The sequence below is a fragment of the Phyllobates terribilis genome, unplaced genomic scaffold (genome assembly GCF_046119375.1).
Source record: "Phyllobates terribilis strain yellow unplaced genomic scaffold, ASM4611937v1 Scaffold_1__5_contigs__length_1240528914, whole genome shotgun sequence".
In the NCBI taxonomy this organism is placed as follows: Eukaryota; Metazoa; Chordata; class Amphibia; order Anura; family Dendrobatidae; genus Phyllobates; species Phyllobates terribilis.
Window position 1 is genome coordinate 234675865 of NW_027362761.1, and position 13622 is coordinate 234689486.

The 13622-nt window shown below is 40.5% G+C and overlaps 1 protein-coding gene across 1 annotated transcript; it reads left to right on the top strand.

Annotated features, from left to right (window-relative positions):
• The first annotated feature begins 1389 nt into the window (after positions 1-1389).
• On the top strand, positions 1390-12778 carry CMTM5 (CKLF like MARVEL transmembrane domain containing 5). Its single transcript, XM_073671067.1, has 5 exons — positions 1390-1918; positions 4724-4876; positions 5291-5389; positions 11011-11104; positions 12524-12778. Exons 1-5 carry the CDS (start codon positions 1820-1822, stop codon positions 12538-12540), a joined length of 462 nt encoding a protein of 153 aa, XP_073527168.1. The 5' UTR covers positions 1390-1819; the 3' UTR covers positions 12541-12778.
• Positions 12779-13622: the final 844 nt, after the last annotated feature.

A 13622-nucleotide genomic window follows, 5' to 3' on the forward strand; every position in this document is an offset into this window, starting at 1 on the left:
CACGACAAGGTCACCTTCGTATGATGGGAAACTACGCTATGCTACCACTGGATATGCCACTCTTGGGCTGTAAGCCTGTATGGACAATATGTCTCTGCTTGGGCTTTTAACCTACAATGTATGGGCTGGTAGAGCTAGTTAAAACCACCTGTGACTGAATGGGAGGGACACATGGTCAGAAAAAAGGCTGTCAAACTTCTAATAGTGTGAACACGTACCTGCTGCAATGCTCCAGGAGCGGGATCCCAAAAATGATTAATAGAAAAAAGAGAGGGGTCGCTCACTGGTCTATTCGGGTGCTCTGAAGAAAAGAGTAATCTCAATAGCAAAAAGAACTTCGGCACTCCATACATGAAAATATAAGAAATATTGTATCTAGACTAATGTCATTTTGAAAAATGAAGGTTTTTTGCGCATAATTTGGCCAATTTATGTGTGCCCATCAACCACGACAAGGTCACCTTCGTATGATGGGAAACTACGCTATGCTACCACTGGATATGCCACTCTTGGGCTGTAAGCCTGTATGGACAATATGTCTCTGCTTGGGCTTTTAACCTACAATGTATGGGCTGGTAGAGCTAGTTAAAACCACCTGTGACTGAATGGGAGGGACACATGGTCAGAAAAAAGGCTGTCAAACTTCTAATAGTGTGAACACGTACCTGCTGCAATGCTCCAGGAGCGGGATCCCAAAAATGATTAATAGAAAAAAGAGAGGGGTCGCTCACTGGTCTATTCGGGTGCTCTGAAGAAAAAAGTAAAAGGTCACCTTCGTAGGTTAAAAGCCCAAGCAGAGACATATTGTCCATACAGGCTTACAGCCCAAGAGTGGCATATCCAGTGGTAGCATAGCGTAGTTTCCCATCATACGAAGGTGACCTTGTCATGGTTGATGGGCACACATAAATTGGCCAAATTATGCGCAAAAAAACCTTCATTTTTCAAAATGACATTAGTCTAGATACAATATTTCTTATATTTTCATGTATGGAGTGCCGAAGTTCTTTTTGCTATTGAGTTTATTCTTATTGTCAGGAGCGGAGCAGTCACATCCAAAGCTTGGACATTACGATTATAAATGGCAGATGAGACATAGACACTGGGTCTCAGAAGCCAGAGTTATGCCTCTGTTATACCACCAATATATTAAATCAAATATTATCTAATATTAGTGCAATCAGAAGTAATATCTTCTTAAACATTATATAAATGTTTACACTCTCCTTGTAGTAATTTGTTTTAACCCCTCATGGACACCAAAAGTTCTTATTGTTACATGTTTTTCACAGGATTTAAAGAAATCCCAACGTTTCACTCCATAAAAACCCTTTGGGTGTTTGTGTCAGTCTCTTTCCTTCTTTTTCCTCCAAGCCTCTTTCCCTCCCCCTCTTCCTGTAACACAAATCTGGATCATTTGCAACTCCACTTCAGACAGTTTTCCTCCTCATCCAAGCACACATCAGGAGACCCTCAGGAAGAAGCTTCACTTTCCCAATCTCCAGCCTTTCTCCTTCAGTTTATGGAATTTACTACATTATCTAACACATCATTCTTACATTTACCTACTCCTTTGGTCTCAATATCACATACTACATCTTAATAATACTGTTTGCGTCTTCCAAACAACACATGTAGTGTAACTTGCTCTTTATGTTTTCACGTTTGTCTATTCTATCTTGCACCACCTAGTAACTAAACCCTAAAACTTAATCTTAACTGGAAATAAAAACTAAAAACTCCCACAGTAACTTCTCTATATTTTCTTCTCTCCATCCATCTCACCTTTCTCTCCTTTTGTTGTGGCCCCTGCCTGGGGATGAGTGCCGACCAAGAAGGTGCCGACAGCACTAGCCGCTTTTCTCTGGATAAAGAGTTTCTAAACTCACCAAAAGGACGGATTTTACTGGCAGAGCTGGTAAGTAATAGTACCTGGATATTGTGTTATAGTGGCTATCTTCTATCTATCTATCTATCTATCTATCTATCTATCTATCTATCTAACTATCTATCCCATATCTATCTATCTATCTATCTATCTATCTATCTATCTATCTATCTATCTATCCCATATTTATCTATCTATCATTTACGGTATCAGTCCAGCCAACCATCTAATATCGCAAATAACAAGGAATGTTACTTAAACATTGTGTTATAGTATCTATCTATCTATCTATCTATCTATCTATCTATCTATCTATCCCATATCTATCTATCTATCTATCTATCTATCTATCTATCTATCTATCCCATATCTATCTATCTATCTATCCCATGTCTTTCTATCTATCTATCTATCTATCTATCTATCTATCTATCTATCCCATATCTATCTATCTATCTATCCCATATCTATCTATCTATCTATCTATCTATCCCATATCTATCTATCTATCTATCCCATATCTATCTATCTATCTATCCCATATCTATCTATCTATCTATCCCATATCTATCTATCTATCTATCTATCCCATATCTATCTATCTATCTATCTATCTATCCCATATCTATCTATCCCATGTCTATCTATCTATCTATCTATCTATCCCATATCTATCTATCTATCTATCTATCCCATATCTATCTATCTATCTATCTATCTATCCCATATCTATCTTTCTATCTATCTATCTATCTATCCCATATCTATCTATCTATCCCATATCTATCTATCTATCTATCTATCTATCCCATATCTATCCCATCTATCTATCTATCTATCTACCATTTACAGTATCAGTCCAACCAACCAACCGTCTAATAATCTAATATCCCAAATAACAAGGAATGGAACTTAAGCAATGTGTTATAGTGTTTATTTATTTTTCTTCAGTATTTTATCATCTATTCATGTATCATATTACTGTCAGTTTATTCAGTCATCCATTGAATATTTATTTTTATTTCTTCCCTTGCCAATAGTGAGCAGAGCCCTTTAAAGATTAAAGGGGCTGTATCTTCAGAAATTGATGATACATCATCATTGTTTAAATCAGATTTTTGTGTTAAATGTATTTTTTAAGCATGTTTGGCAATTTTTGTTTCCATGTTTCCATATTACTATCTGTATTAAAACTAAAAATGAAAAACCTTGCAAGTTTTACACAGGCCACTAGGGCTTTTTTAGACTCTAACTCCCTGATGTTTCAGGAAACAACACATGTACAACCAAAGAACTGAGCCGGGCTATAAGCTGGTATACGTGCAAAGTGTAAGAGCACATTCACACTGTGGCCATTTCACAGACAAAACCCAAGAAAAAAACAAAATGAGCAAATACCCTACAGCAAGTAAGTAAGTAAATAGTAATATTACATGTAAATAGCATAGGGTATTTAGTTAACGCTATTTTGATTAAAAAAGTGTACAAGCCATCCCACCACGACAAGGTGTACTCATCGGGACGGTCCTAATCTGTCTGTAGTAATAAAACCTTATCATGTGTCGAACAATGTGTATGTGAATATGTACATAGCCACAATGAACAATCTCAGTCCCTGTCTTTTGTATTGAAGCATCTAATAAGCACATGCAAAGGTCATTGTAAAGTGAGGGGATGCAGAGCCAGCTGTAACATAACCTATTGTGATTGGTGGATCCTGTTTTATCAGATGTGTATAGAGGCGTTATCTGTCATTGTAATCCCGCCTCTGATGATAAGGAGTCAGCTGAAAACTCTTCCTGAAAAGACAGGAAGTACTGTATGAGAATAAAAAACTCCAGTGGCCAGTATCAAAATTGCAACATGACTAATTTTATTTTTTAATAAAGATCGTGATATGAAATATAACACAAAACACTAAAATCTGATTTAAACAATAGATGATTTTCTGACGACACATTCCCTTTAAGTTCTTCAAAGTTCTTAATTCCGTGGTATATAGTGACTGACCTGTAATTATGCCAAATGTAACAGTCTGTAATTTGGATTAATGGCATAATAAAGTTTGGCTGGAAAGGCATCCTGTTACCAGCTCATACATTTACATGGTAATGTTGAGTGGTAAATCAAATGTGAACCTATGTAGTAAAGGAAATTGTTCTCACTTTGATGTTAATATGGAAAGGCAATCTGTCAGTAAGATTAACCCGCCAAACTGCATATATGGTCATGCAGGTCTTTGAAATGTTAATCCAGCGAGTACTTTATATTTTCTATCTATGGCTGCATGCCAAAGAAATTCATGTTTTAATGTATATGCAAATGATGGATTAAGTGCTCTGGGCGTGAAAGAGCACTTAACTTGCCTTTGCCTTCCGAATTTGTTTCCCTGTTCAATGCCAGCGTCTTTGCCTGTGTGACTTCAGGTGCCAGGCAAGGAAATCAGATAGTGAGCTATCAATCAAAGTAAAGAGGCTGGTGCTGGGTGGGGAAACAGCAGTGATTTCTTAAGTGCTCTGTCACATCCAGGGCCCTTATTACCTTATTTGCATATGAATTAAAACACTGATTCCTTTGGAATGCAGCAACAGATAGAAGATATAAAGGTGTTGATGGATTTACATTTCAAAGACCTGCATGCCCCTATATGGGGTTTGGGGGTTGTTCTTACTGACAGATTCCCTTTAAGTTAGAGTGATAACCAAAGAACAATCTTCTACTCAATAATCAGGCAGGGAAAAATAAGTGTAGAGGAGACCCATTGTTTATCAGTCCACCTACCTCTAATGTCATATGGAACATGATCCTCATTTACTTCCATGTTTGTCTCCACAGGTCCTCTGCTTTGTGATATTTATATGTTTCGCGGCCTCCATATCTTCCTATTCGGCAGCCCCTCTGATTGAGCTTATTATCACTCTCATCTTCCTCATCCTCTTCTCAAGTCACTACCATCTGCGTTTTGCTGCTCTCAACTGGCCTTGCATGGTGTGTAAAACATTAGCAAAAGCATTTGGTTAGGATTTACTATACACACCCTACAGTGAGAATGTAATTACATCATTTAGCAGCAATTGCAAAGTTTGTTCTATTTATTCTGCTTAATTTACTGTAGCATATAAGGAGTTGGACTAATAAAATAACAGTGATTTGAAAGTGTGGGTAGTAATTTGGATTTCATTAGCAAACTCAGCGGTTAATTATTAAGTTGTTCCCTCTATGTGTGATAAATACTATGGGAACCAGACCTGATATCCTTCGAGCCAATTACTTTTGTCCCATTAGATACTGATATAATGCACCCTGTAAACTAGATACTAATTAACATTGTTGGGGCGCTGCCTGCACGGAAATCAAGTAAATGCCTTAATTACTACCAATACTGCATTCTGTTGCATTTAGGATTTCCTGCGCTGTGTCTCTGCTGCAGTCATTTTTGTGGTAGTGTCAATTGTGGCTGCTGCACGGAGTTCTGGAGATGCAGGAGCAATTACGGGAGCTGTAAGTATATTCACACACCTCAGTTACTTTACTTGTGGCTTGGGATGAACGGACCCGTGGATGTTCGGGTTTGTCGGGTTCGGTTGAACTGCAGTCCAAAGTTCGGTTCGGGTACCAGAACTTGACCCTGAATCCGAACACCATAGAAGGCCATGGTAACCCGAACTTTGATGCTGTAAAATGGTCATCGTAAGGACTTTGGGGTTCCAAAAGGAAGCAAAATAGGGATTAGATCAGGACAATTGCCCTGCAAACAAATGTGGAGAGGAAAATGACTTAAAATAGCATAGAATAATAATAAAAAAAAATACCTGGAGGAGGAGGTCCAAGTGGAGGAGGAGGTGGAGGTGGGCATAGCAGTGTAGATGGAAGAGGCAGAGGAGGAGGTAGCCAACACTGTTTTTGTGTTTTATTTTTATTTTTTGGGGTATACTCTGCAAAACAGCCTCGTTGGGGGTACTCTGAAAGCAGTCTCTGTGGTGGTACTCTGCAAAACAGCCTCGTTGGGGGTACTCAGAAAACAGTCTCTGTGGTGGTACTCTGCAAAACAGCCTCATTGGGAGTAATCTGAAAACAGTCTCTGTGGTGGTACTCTGTAAAACAGCCTCGTTGGGGGTACTCTGAATACATGCACTTTACTTACAGGCAGTGTAATAATCTGCTGCCCACTCTCTCTCTGTATACAGGCTGTGTAATACTCTGCACTTTTTTGGGGTGCAAAGAATGAGAACATCAAATAGGGGACGTTGACATGGTGCGGCTGCTGGTGGTGATGTAGCTGCGGCAGGGAGAGGATGTGGTCGATCTTTGCCCACTACACGCCTAAATTAAACACTTTCCTCTGGTGCACACAGGCGACAGGACGTTCTGCGTAATTTCGTACGGCCGAGTACTATTGGTCGAAAGGTGAGGTGAGAACAATCAGAGGCGGTATTAGATTTGATGACTGACAGTGCCTTCAGTTCCTTAGCTTTGTCTACCACACGGTTCCCTGCTGAAAACGCAGAGTTTGTACCTGCGGCCCATGGGCATCTGTGTCTTCCATCTCACCCCCTTTCAAATCAGGCAAGCAGTCTGAGCCTCAAGTCATGCAGCAGTGACTTCAGCTGTTTGATGTCTCTGCTGACTGTGGTTCCGTGGGCTATAAACCTGGCACTGTCCCACAAGAGGAAAAGATTCAGTGCACTGATGTCTAACCACTTGTTCTGTTTGAGGATGAGTACGTGGGAGGGGTAGTGCAAACGGTCAGCGAACCACCGCAGCACATCTCTGATGATGAAACGCAGGTGCCAACTGCTGCGGCTTTCTGTGCAAACCGACAAGGAGGGCAGGGGTGAGGACTGGGTGGAAGATCATGTGGGGAATGATGAGATCCTAGCCCACACATAGAATCAAGCCATCTGAGTGACGTGGGCAGATCGGTGGAAGAGGTGGTGGTCACGCTGTCCCAGCTGCACCGCAAAAGAGAGAGCATGGTGCAAAAGCACAGTGGCCGGTCCCTAGTCAGTAAGTCGGCTGCTACTGCCCAGGCTCCTCCTGCTCCCTCTTCTGCTGTGAGCTCGGCCTTTTCCTACCACTCCCAAGCAACAGGGCCACCTGGCTCCCCACAAAGAGACGATGTGACAGCACCACCAACAGCAGTGTCACCGAGCATCTCCACCTCGTCCCATGGAAGCTTTCAGCTGTCCATCCCCCAAACAATGGAGAGAAAGAGGAAGTACTCCGCTACCAACCCCTGAGCCTTGCTCCTGAATGACAGCATTTCAAAATTCCTGGCCTTTGAATTTCTGCCATTCTGGTTGGTGGAGACGGACACCTTTAAAAAAACTGATGGCGGTGGCTGTCCCACAGTACGTGGTTCCCAGCCACCACTACTTTTCCAGGCAGGCCATCCCTCCCTGCACGAACATGGAAGGGAGTAGCATGGCCGAAATGTGGAAAACCTTCTTCAGCACGCCACAACATCCAGCACCACCATCTGATACGGTCCATATTAGCAGGAGGCATTGTTTCAACAACATGGTGGAAGAGTATGTATCCACATGTCTCCACGTACTGAGTGATGGGTCTGCCCCATTTAATTTCTGGGTCTCCAATTAGACAAATGGCCTGAGCTTGCCCTTTATGCCTTGGAGGTGCTGGCCTCCCCTGCGGCAAGTGTACTGTCGGAATTTGTGTTTAGCATGGCAGGGGGTGTGATCACACATAGGCCCGTCCAACTGTCCACATCCAACGTGGGGAACCTAACATTTCTTAAAATAAACCAGGCGTGGATCACACAGGACTTTGCCATACCTTTGGCTGAATAGAGAAGTATACCAGCCGCACCCAGCCATTGTTATACTTCACCGCAGTTTGTTCATTCTATTTGCCATTCCCAATGTTTTGGGGCCTCCTAAAAAAAAAAAAAAAAGTAATGAGTCTGTTTTGCAGAGTAAACTCAGAGACAGGTGCAGAGTACCCCCACAGAGACTGGTGCAGAATACCCCCCACAGAGACAGATGCAGAATACCCCCACAGAGATGGTTGCAGAGAACATCCACACAGTTGTTTGGCAGAGTACACACACAGAGCCTAACACTGTACCTGCGCTAGTCAGAGCAGTATGGCGGCTCCACCCGTGATCCGGCAATTTTACAGATCGAGTCATGTGGTTCCTAATCACAGCCATGCCCATACTCTGCATGGCTGTGATGGCCGAGGAAGTGCTAACAGCCAAAAAGCTTGCTTATTGGCTACGCTGCAGACTTTTTACAAGCTTTGATGAGCATCTGAATTCCGAACACTAAAACGGACTTCCGAGAGAAGTCTGTGTTCAGAGTTCAGCACTGTATACTAGGTGTCTGGTACGAACTCTGAAGTTTACAGTTCGGGTTTGCTCGTCTCTACTTGTGACACAACCCTTAGGGTAGACCCTGTGTTATATGAGATACTAGTCTTATTACATTTTTGGATTATTTTTCAGATGTTGTAGGCCCTTTAACTCTTTGCAGATTGGAGGGGGTCTGGATTCTAAGACCCCCACAATCTCTCAAAAGACCTCTTAGAAGTTTACCAGCTCAGCAGGCTACTCCCAAACCACATGTACAGATCGTAGTGTGGATTAAAGCGACTTTCTATGGAATCCGTACTCCACTGTGTGAGCGCGCTCAGGTGGGAGTTGTATGTTTTTGCCTTTTGAGCTGCGCACTTCTAACAGGTCCTTTGAGCAATTGATGGGGCCTCAGGACCAGGACCCCATAAATCTGCAAGGTTTAAAGGGCAAATGTATTACAAAATACAAATTTTAGATACTCTTTAAAGGGAACCTATCACGTTATCCATGCAGTCTGCATGGTAAAGAGGAGAAGCTGAGCAGAATGAAACATCGGTTTGTGGGAAAAGATTCAGTATAAGTCTAGGTGCAAACGAGCATATTTGCTGTCCGAGAGCGATCCGACAAAACAATCGGATTACACTCAGACCAAAGTTACTCTATGGGGCTGTGCACATTTTTTCCTTGGACAGAGACTGGAGAAAATTGCTTCATGTCCAACTTTTTTCTGTTATTCGGATCACACTTGGCCATGCAAGGCAATGAGTGCGTGGGAAACATTGGACTGCACTTGGATGATATCTGATTGCAGTCCAATTTCCACACACTCATGATATGGAGAAGAGGGAGACATTTTTTTCTTCATCTTCTCATCATCCAAGAAAATCAAAATGCACTATGCTGATACTCTGATCAAACTCTGATCAGAGTTCACTCAGAGTGTCATTTGCATAATTCATCTGACTTTCTTGAATGACAAAAAATATGCTCATGTGCACCTAGCCTAAGAGGAATATTATTAACTGAAATCTCTGGTGTTTGTATGGATATAGACTGTGGTCCTACACAGTTACTTACTGCTAACCCTGCATTTACAGTCATATAGGGACGTGACACTAAAGTCTCATGCATACAAACATCATGGATGTCAATGAATAAAATGCATTTCAATAAATAAAAGTTTTACTGAAACTTTTCACAAAAAGATGTAAATCAACCTGATCAGCTCCTCCTGCTCTATAACATCCTACCTACAGATCAGACCATTTTCAACATGACAGGTTCCCTTAAAGACCCCATTCACAGGTTTATGTTTCACAAATGTGTTCTATCACGAATAGTCTGTAAACATGCTGTTTGTTTTGTGGACTGATCGTCTGTGAAAACAAAAATGGAGACGTGTCTGATTTTGATTCGATTAGAGGATTAAAGTGACCCATTCTTCAAGCAATGGATCCTAGCGCTGTCCTTTTTGTGCTGTCTAGTGGAGAATAAAAACCTCGCCAAACCAGTCCGCCGGACTAGTCCTCGTCAGTTTGCATATGACAAGTTAAACTACATAACTTGTTTGTGCACACATACGTGATATTTGTATGGGACATTAAGAAAATTATTTTAATGCAGAAATGCGGTATAATTGCAGTTTGAAAACCATGAGGGACCTGACAGGTTACCTTTAAAAACAGTAGAATGAGCAAGACTTTTCCTAAATCCCCCCCTCTTATTTATCTATATTAAATAATATATTAAATAATTTAGTGTAGATAATAATGGGATAGTCAGAAAATCTTGTTAAAGCTTTTTATCATTTTCGTTCCTACAAATATGCAGGATCACCTTCCTGTATTTATATGGCCACATTGCCTCATGGGGTGATGAGTGTGTTTCACTCGTCAGTTATTTTAGCATTGTCTCTGCTTTCATTGCACCACCTGTCAAGAATATGAGATTCGACTACCTAGGTGTGTCAGCATGCAACCTATTTCCAGTATTTACAGGTAGATCACAGCTAAAAGCAATATTCATTCTCAATGGGGGCTTGGTAAAATGCTTTTTTACTGCTTACGGGTGAGGAGGAGCGGCCGAGTCATGCTTGTTGTGTGACCATGACGTAATAAAAAAACAGTAGCGGCCAGTAGCCACTGTGGTTAAAAAACTTTAAATAATTACTTGATTTGACAGGGAACAGATCTTTCATTCTTGAAAACAAATGGCCTATTGTAGTGGTCATGACTCGGCCGCTTTGTCTGGCCTTAAACTCTTACCGCGTGGCCATAAACAATGCAATTGCTTTCAGCCTCACCGATCATCATGTTTGTGTGGTTTTCGTCTGCATTGCAAAATCTTAAAATTGTGTAGCTAATAATTGCCTGGAAATAATGTGGTATTTTGCTTTAAAACACGTTTGGTTTTGCCACCTAGTCCCATGCATTGGATACATGGCACACAGCCACTATGTGAGAACCATGCCAGATAATAAGTTTCAATGCAAATAATTGTCATCAGTTGAAAATATTTTCTATGGGTAATTTGCAGGAATTATAGATATGGTCACAGTTATTCAGATTGAGTGAAAACTCTAGTGTATAGTCTTTTATTCTAGAAGCTTTATCGCAGTCATTCACAATGTGGTTCTACATTAGTTAGTGGTAGGTGCCGCACAGATCGGCCTAATATGATTACAAAATACGCGGATGGGATATAATACACACACTCCTGAATCCAGTCCTAGATAAAAGTCGCTTGACCAAGACAGTCTCCAATGAGCTATGTAACACCAAGATCATGGTTTGTTTGTTTTTTCCAGCTCTTTGGATTCCTACTGGTTGGGGTGTTCTCCTATGATGCTTATAACATTTACAAGACAGAGATCACAGACCGGGCAGCAGAGACAGGAGATGGTGAGCGCACACGCTGCTGGCATACCTGAACTGTGTGAACCCCATATAGACATGCTGTTTTCCTTCTGAAAATACATGGTAAAATACTGACATTAAAACCTATAGGTAGGCAATAATTTGGTTGAACCTTGTTAAAGTGTGTTTCGATATTACAAGGTAAGATATGCTAGCACTTTATTATTGGTAGGGGTCTGAACTATGGACTCCCAGTGATCTTGAGATTGAAGAAGCCATATCGCAGGTGTCGTGCTGTAGCCCCTTCTATCGAGTGGCCGGTGTAGGGAACTGCAGCATAGCCTTATAAAAGAGGGCCATGCTGTAGAGACATTGGTGCATGTAAAAAAACAGTAAAGGGGTCAAAGAACTAAACCAATATTGCGTTTCCTTTATTTTCAAAACCAATGGAGTTCCCGGAGTCCAGACCCCACAGACCGTAAAGTCACATCATATGTGAGCAACAGTTCAAGTCATGTATGATGGGAATAACCCTTTTATTGGCTAAATAGTACTAAATGTGCATGTGCAGAAATAACAACCATTGACTTTCGTTACAATGTTAAAATTTTGTAACTTATTTCATCAGAAATGTCAATATTGGCACCAGAGATCAGGAGTGAACATGGTATCCGCAGCCTATGCTGACCACTGGTCCACTGGGATGACATGTACCCTCCATGTCTTACAATTACTGGTGGATTATCATACGTTCATGGAGTTATGAATGAAATAATTGATTTCCAGCTTGTTGTCATGAATTGAACAGTTGGAAAACAAAGATCCAATAGCCCTATATTGTTGTTGCCCCAATACGAGTAGATTCTATAAGAGCAGAGATTATTAAGATAAAGGATCATATAGCTTGAACAGTTTTGTGACATCTCTTAGTGTAATTCTGATTTAGGCCTCGCTCCCACAGCGTAATGTTATACTATGGGACAGTGCGGATTGATTCGGCATGAAAAAAAAATCACTGCATGGTGCGAGTGGCTCCGCAATTCGGATCACGCACACCCATTCAAGTCTATGGATGCGTGTAAAACATTAGACTGCACTCAGATGTCATCTGAGTGCAATCCAATTTACGTGGACACAGACAATGGAGAAGATGGAGAAATTAAGTTCTCCGTCTTCTTCGCAGTTGTGCTGCGATTCTCTTAGCCGAGAGAATTGGATCACAGTAAACTGACACTCGGTTCAAACTTTGATCAGAGTGTCATTACCATAATAGAGCCGATTCTCTCGCATGACAGAATCCACATTCATGTGAGCAAGCCTTTAAGGTTATCTCCTGTGAATTACTTATGTTGAATTAAATAAATTGAAAAGCTAATTTAATTTATAAAATATTTTATGGAATTTTGAACAGTAGTCTTAAATTGCCTCTGAAGTCCCCATATCATTGACTTGCTTATCTCATAGGTGCCGCTGATCAATAACGACTTCTCAAGGATTGGAAATTGATATAAAGGAATAAAATTGAGACATTCGGACATCATTTAGGATTAATTTCCTCATTATAATCTCTCCAAAACTAGTTTCACCATCAACTTCTGGATTCTCAGTATTTATCAACAAACCTGTCCTGAGCCAACACATCAAAGTCCATGTGAGACATGCAATGTGAAGATTGTGTCACATCTGTGCCTTATTAAATGTGCGCTTATCTACATAGAAGACTTGTGATTGACTATATAAGTGAATGTATCTCATTGTTATGCCAACAGTATATGAGAGGGTGGGCTACATGAGCAAAATGACTAATGATCCAGTGCCCACAAAACAGACAAATATGCCTAAAAGTCATGTGAATTGCATATAGTACAAAGTGTTATGAGCTACAGCTAACCCAAATAGCGCTTTTAAAGTAAATGTAAAATGGGTATGAACAAAGGTATGTTTGATGTATAGTGTATGTGGAATATTTTATTAACTTTCGTCTTGAGCCAGTTGGGAGTGAACGCAGGAGACATAGAGCTAACAATAGCATAACACAACAATCTGATGATTTCGGAGCCACCCAGGGGTTTATATTGGAAATGCTCCATTCATTCGGGAGAGTTATTAGGCAAATCTAGGCAAGAATTCTGCCACATTTTGCACCACGTGCTATTCACTACTTTAATATCTGTTTTAAATATTATTTTACTTCTACCTCAAAAATGTTGAAAAATTGTATTTTTTACTGTCTCATAAGGTTACAGTATGCATCTAATGGCATTTAGTAATATCAAGTATTTCTTCCTTTGCATCTATGTTGTGTGCAGGAAGCTATTGACTGATTAAGGCTGAAAGACCATTTTTAGTATTTGATAACAGAGAAGTTAGACCAGGGTTGCCAACTTGACTATTTTTCCTGGAAAGCTCTTGACTTTTTATTTTTTCTGGACAACTCATCAAAAAAATCACGGAAGATGATATTTTTTACAGTCACATTGGAAAACCATAATAAATCATTATGCTTATAAGGGATACATTGAAAAAGGAAGAAAAATGAGTGTTGCGGCAGAAAAGACAATTT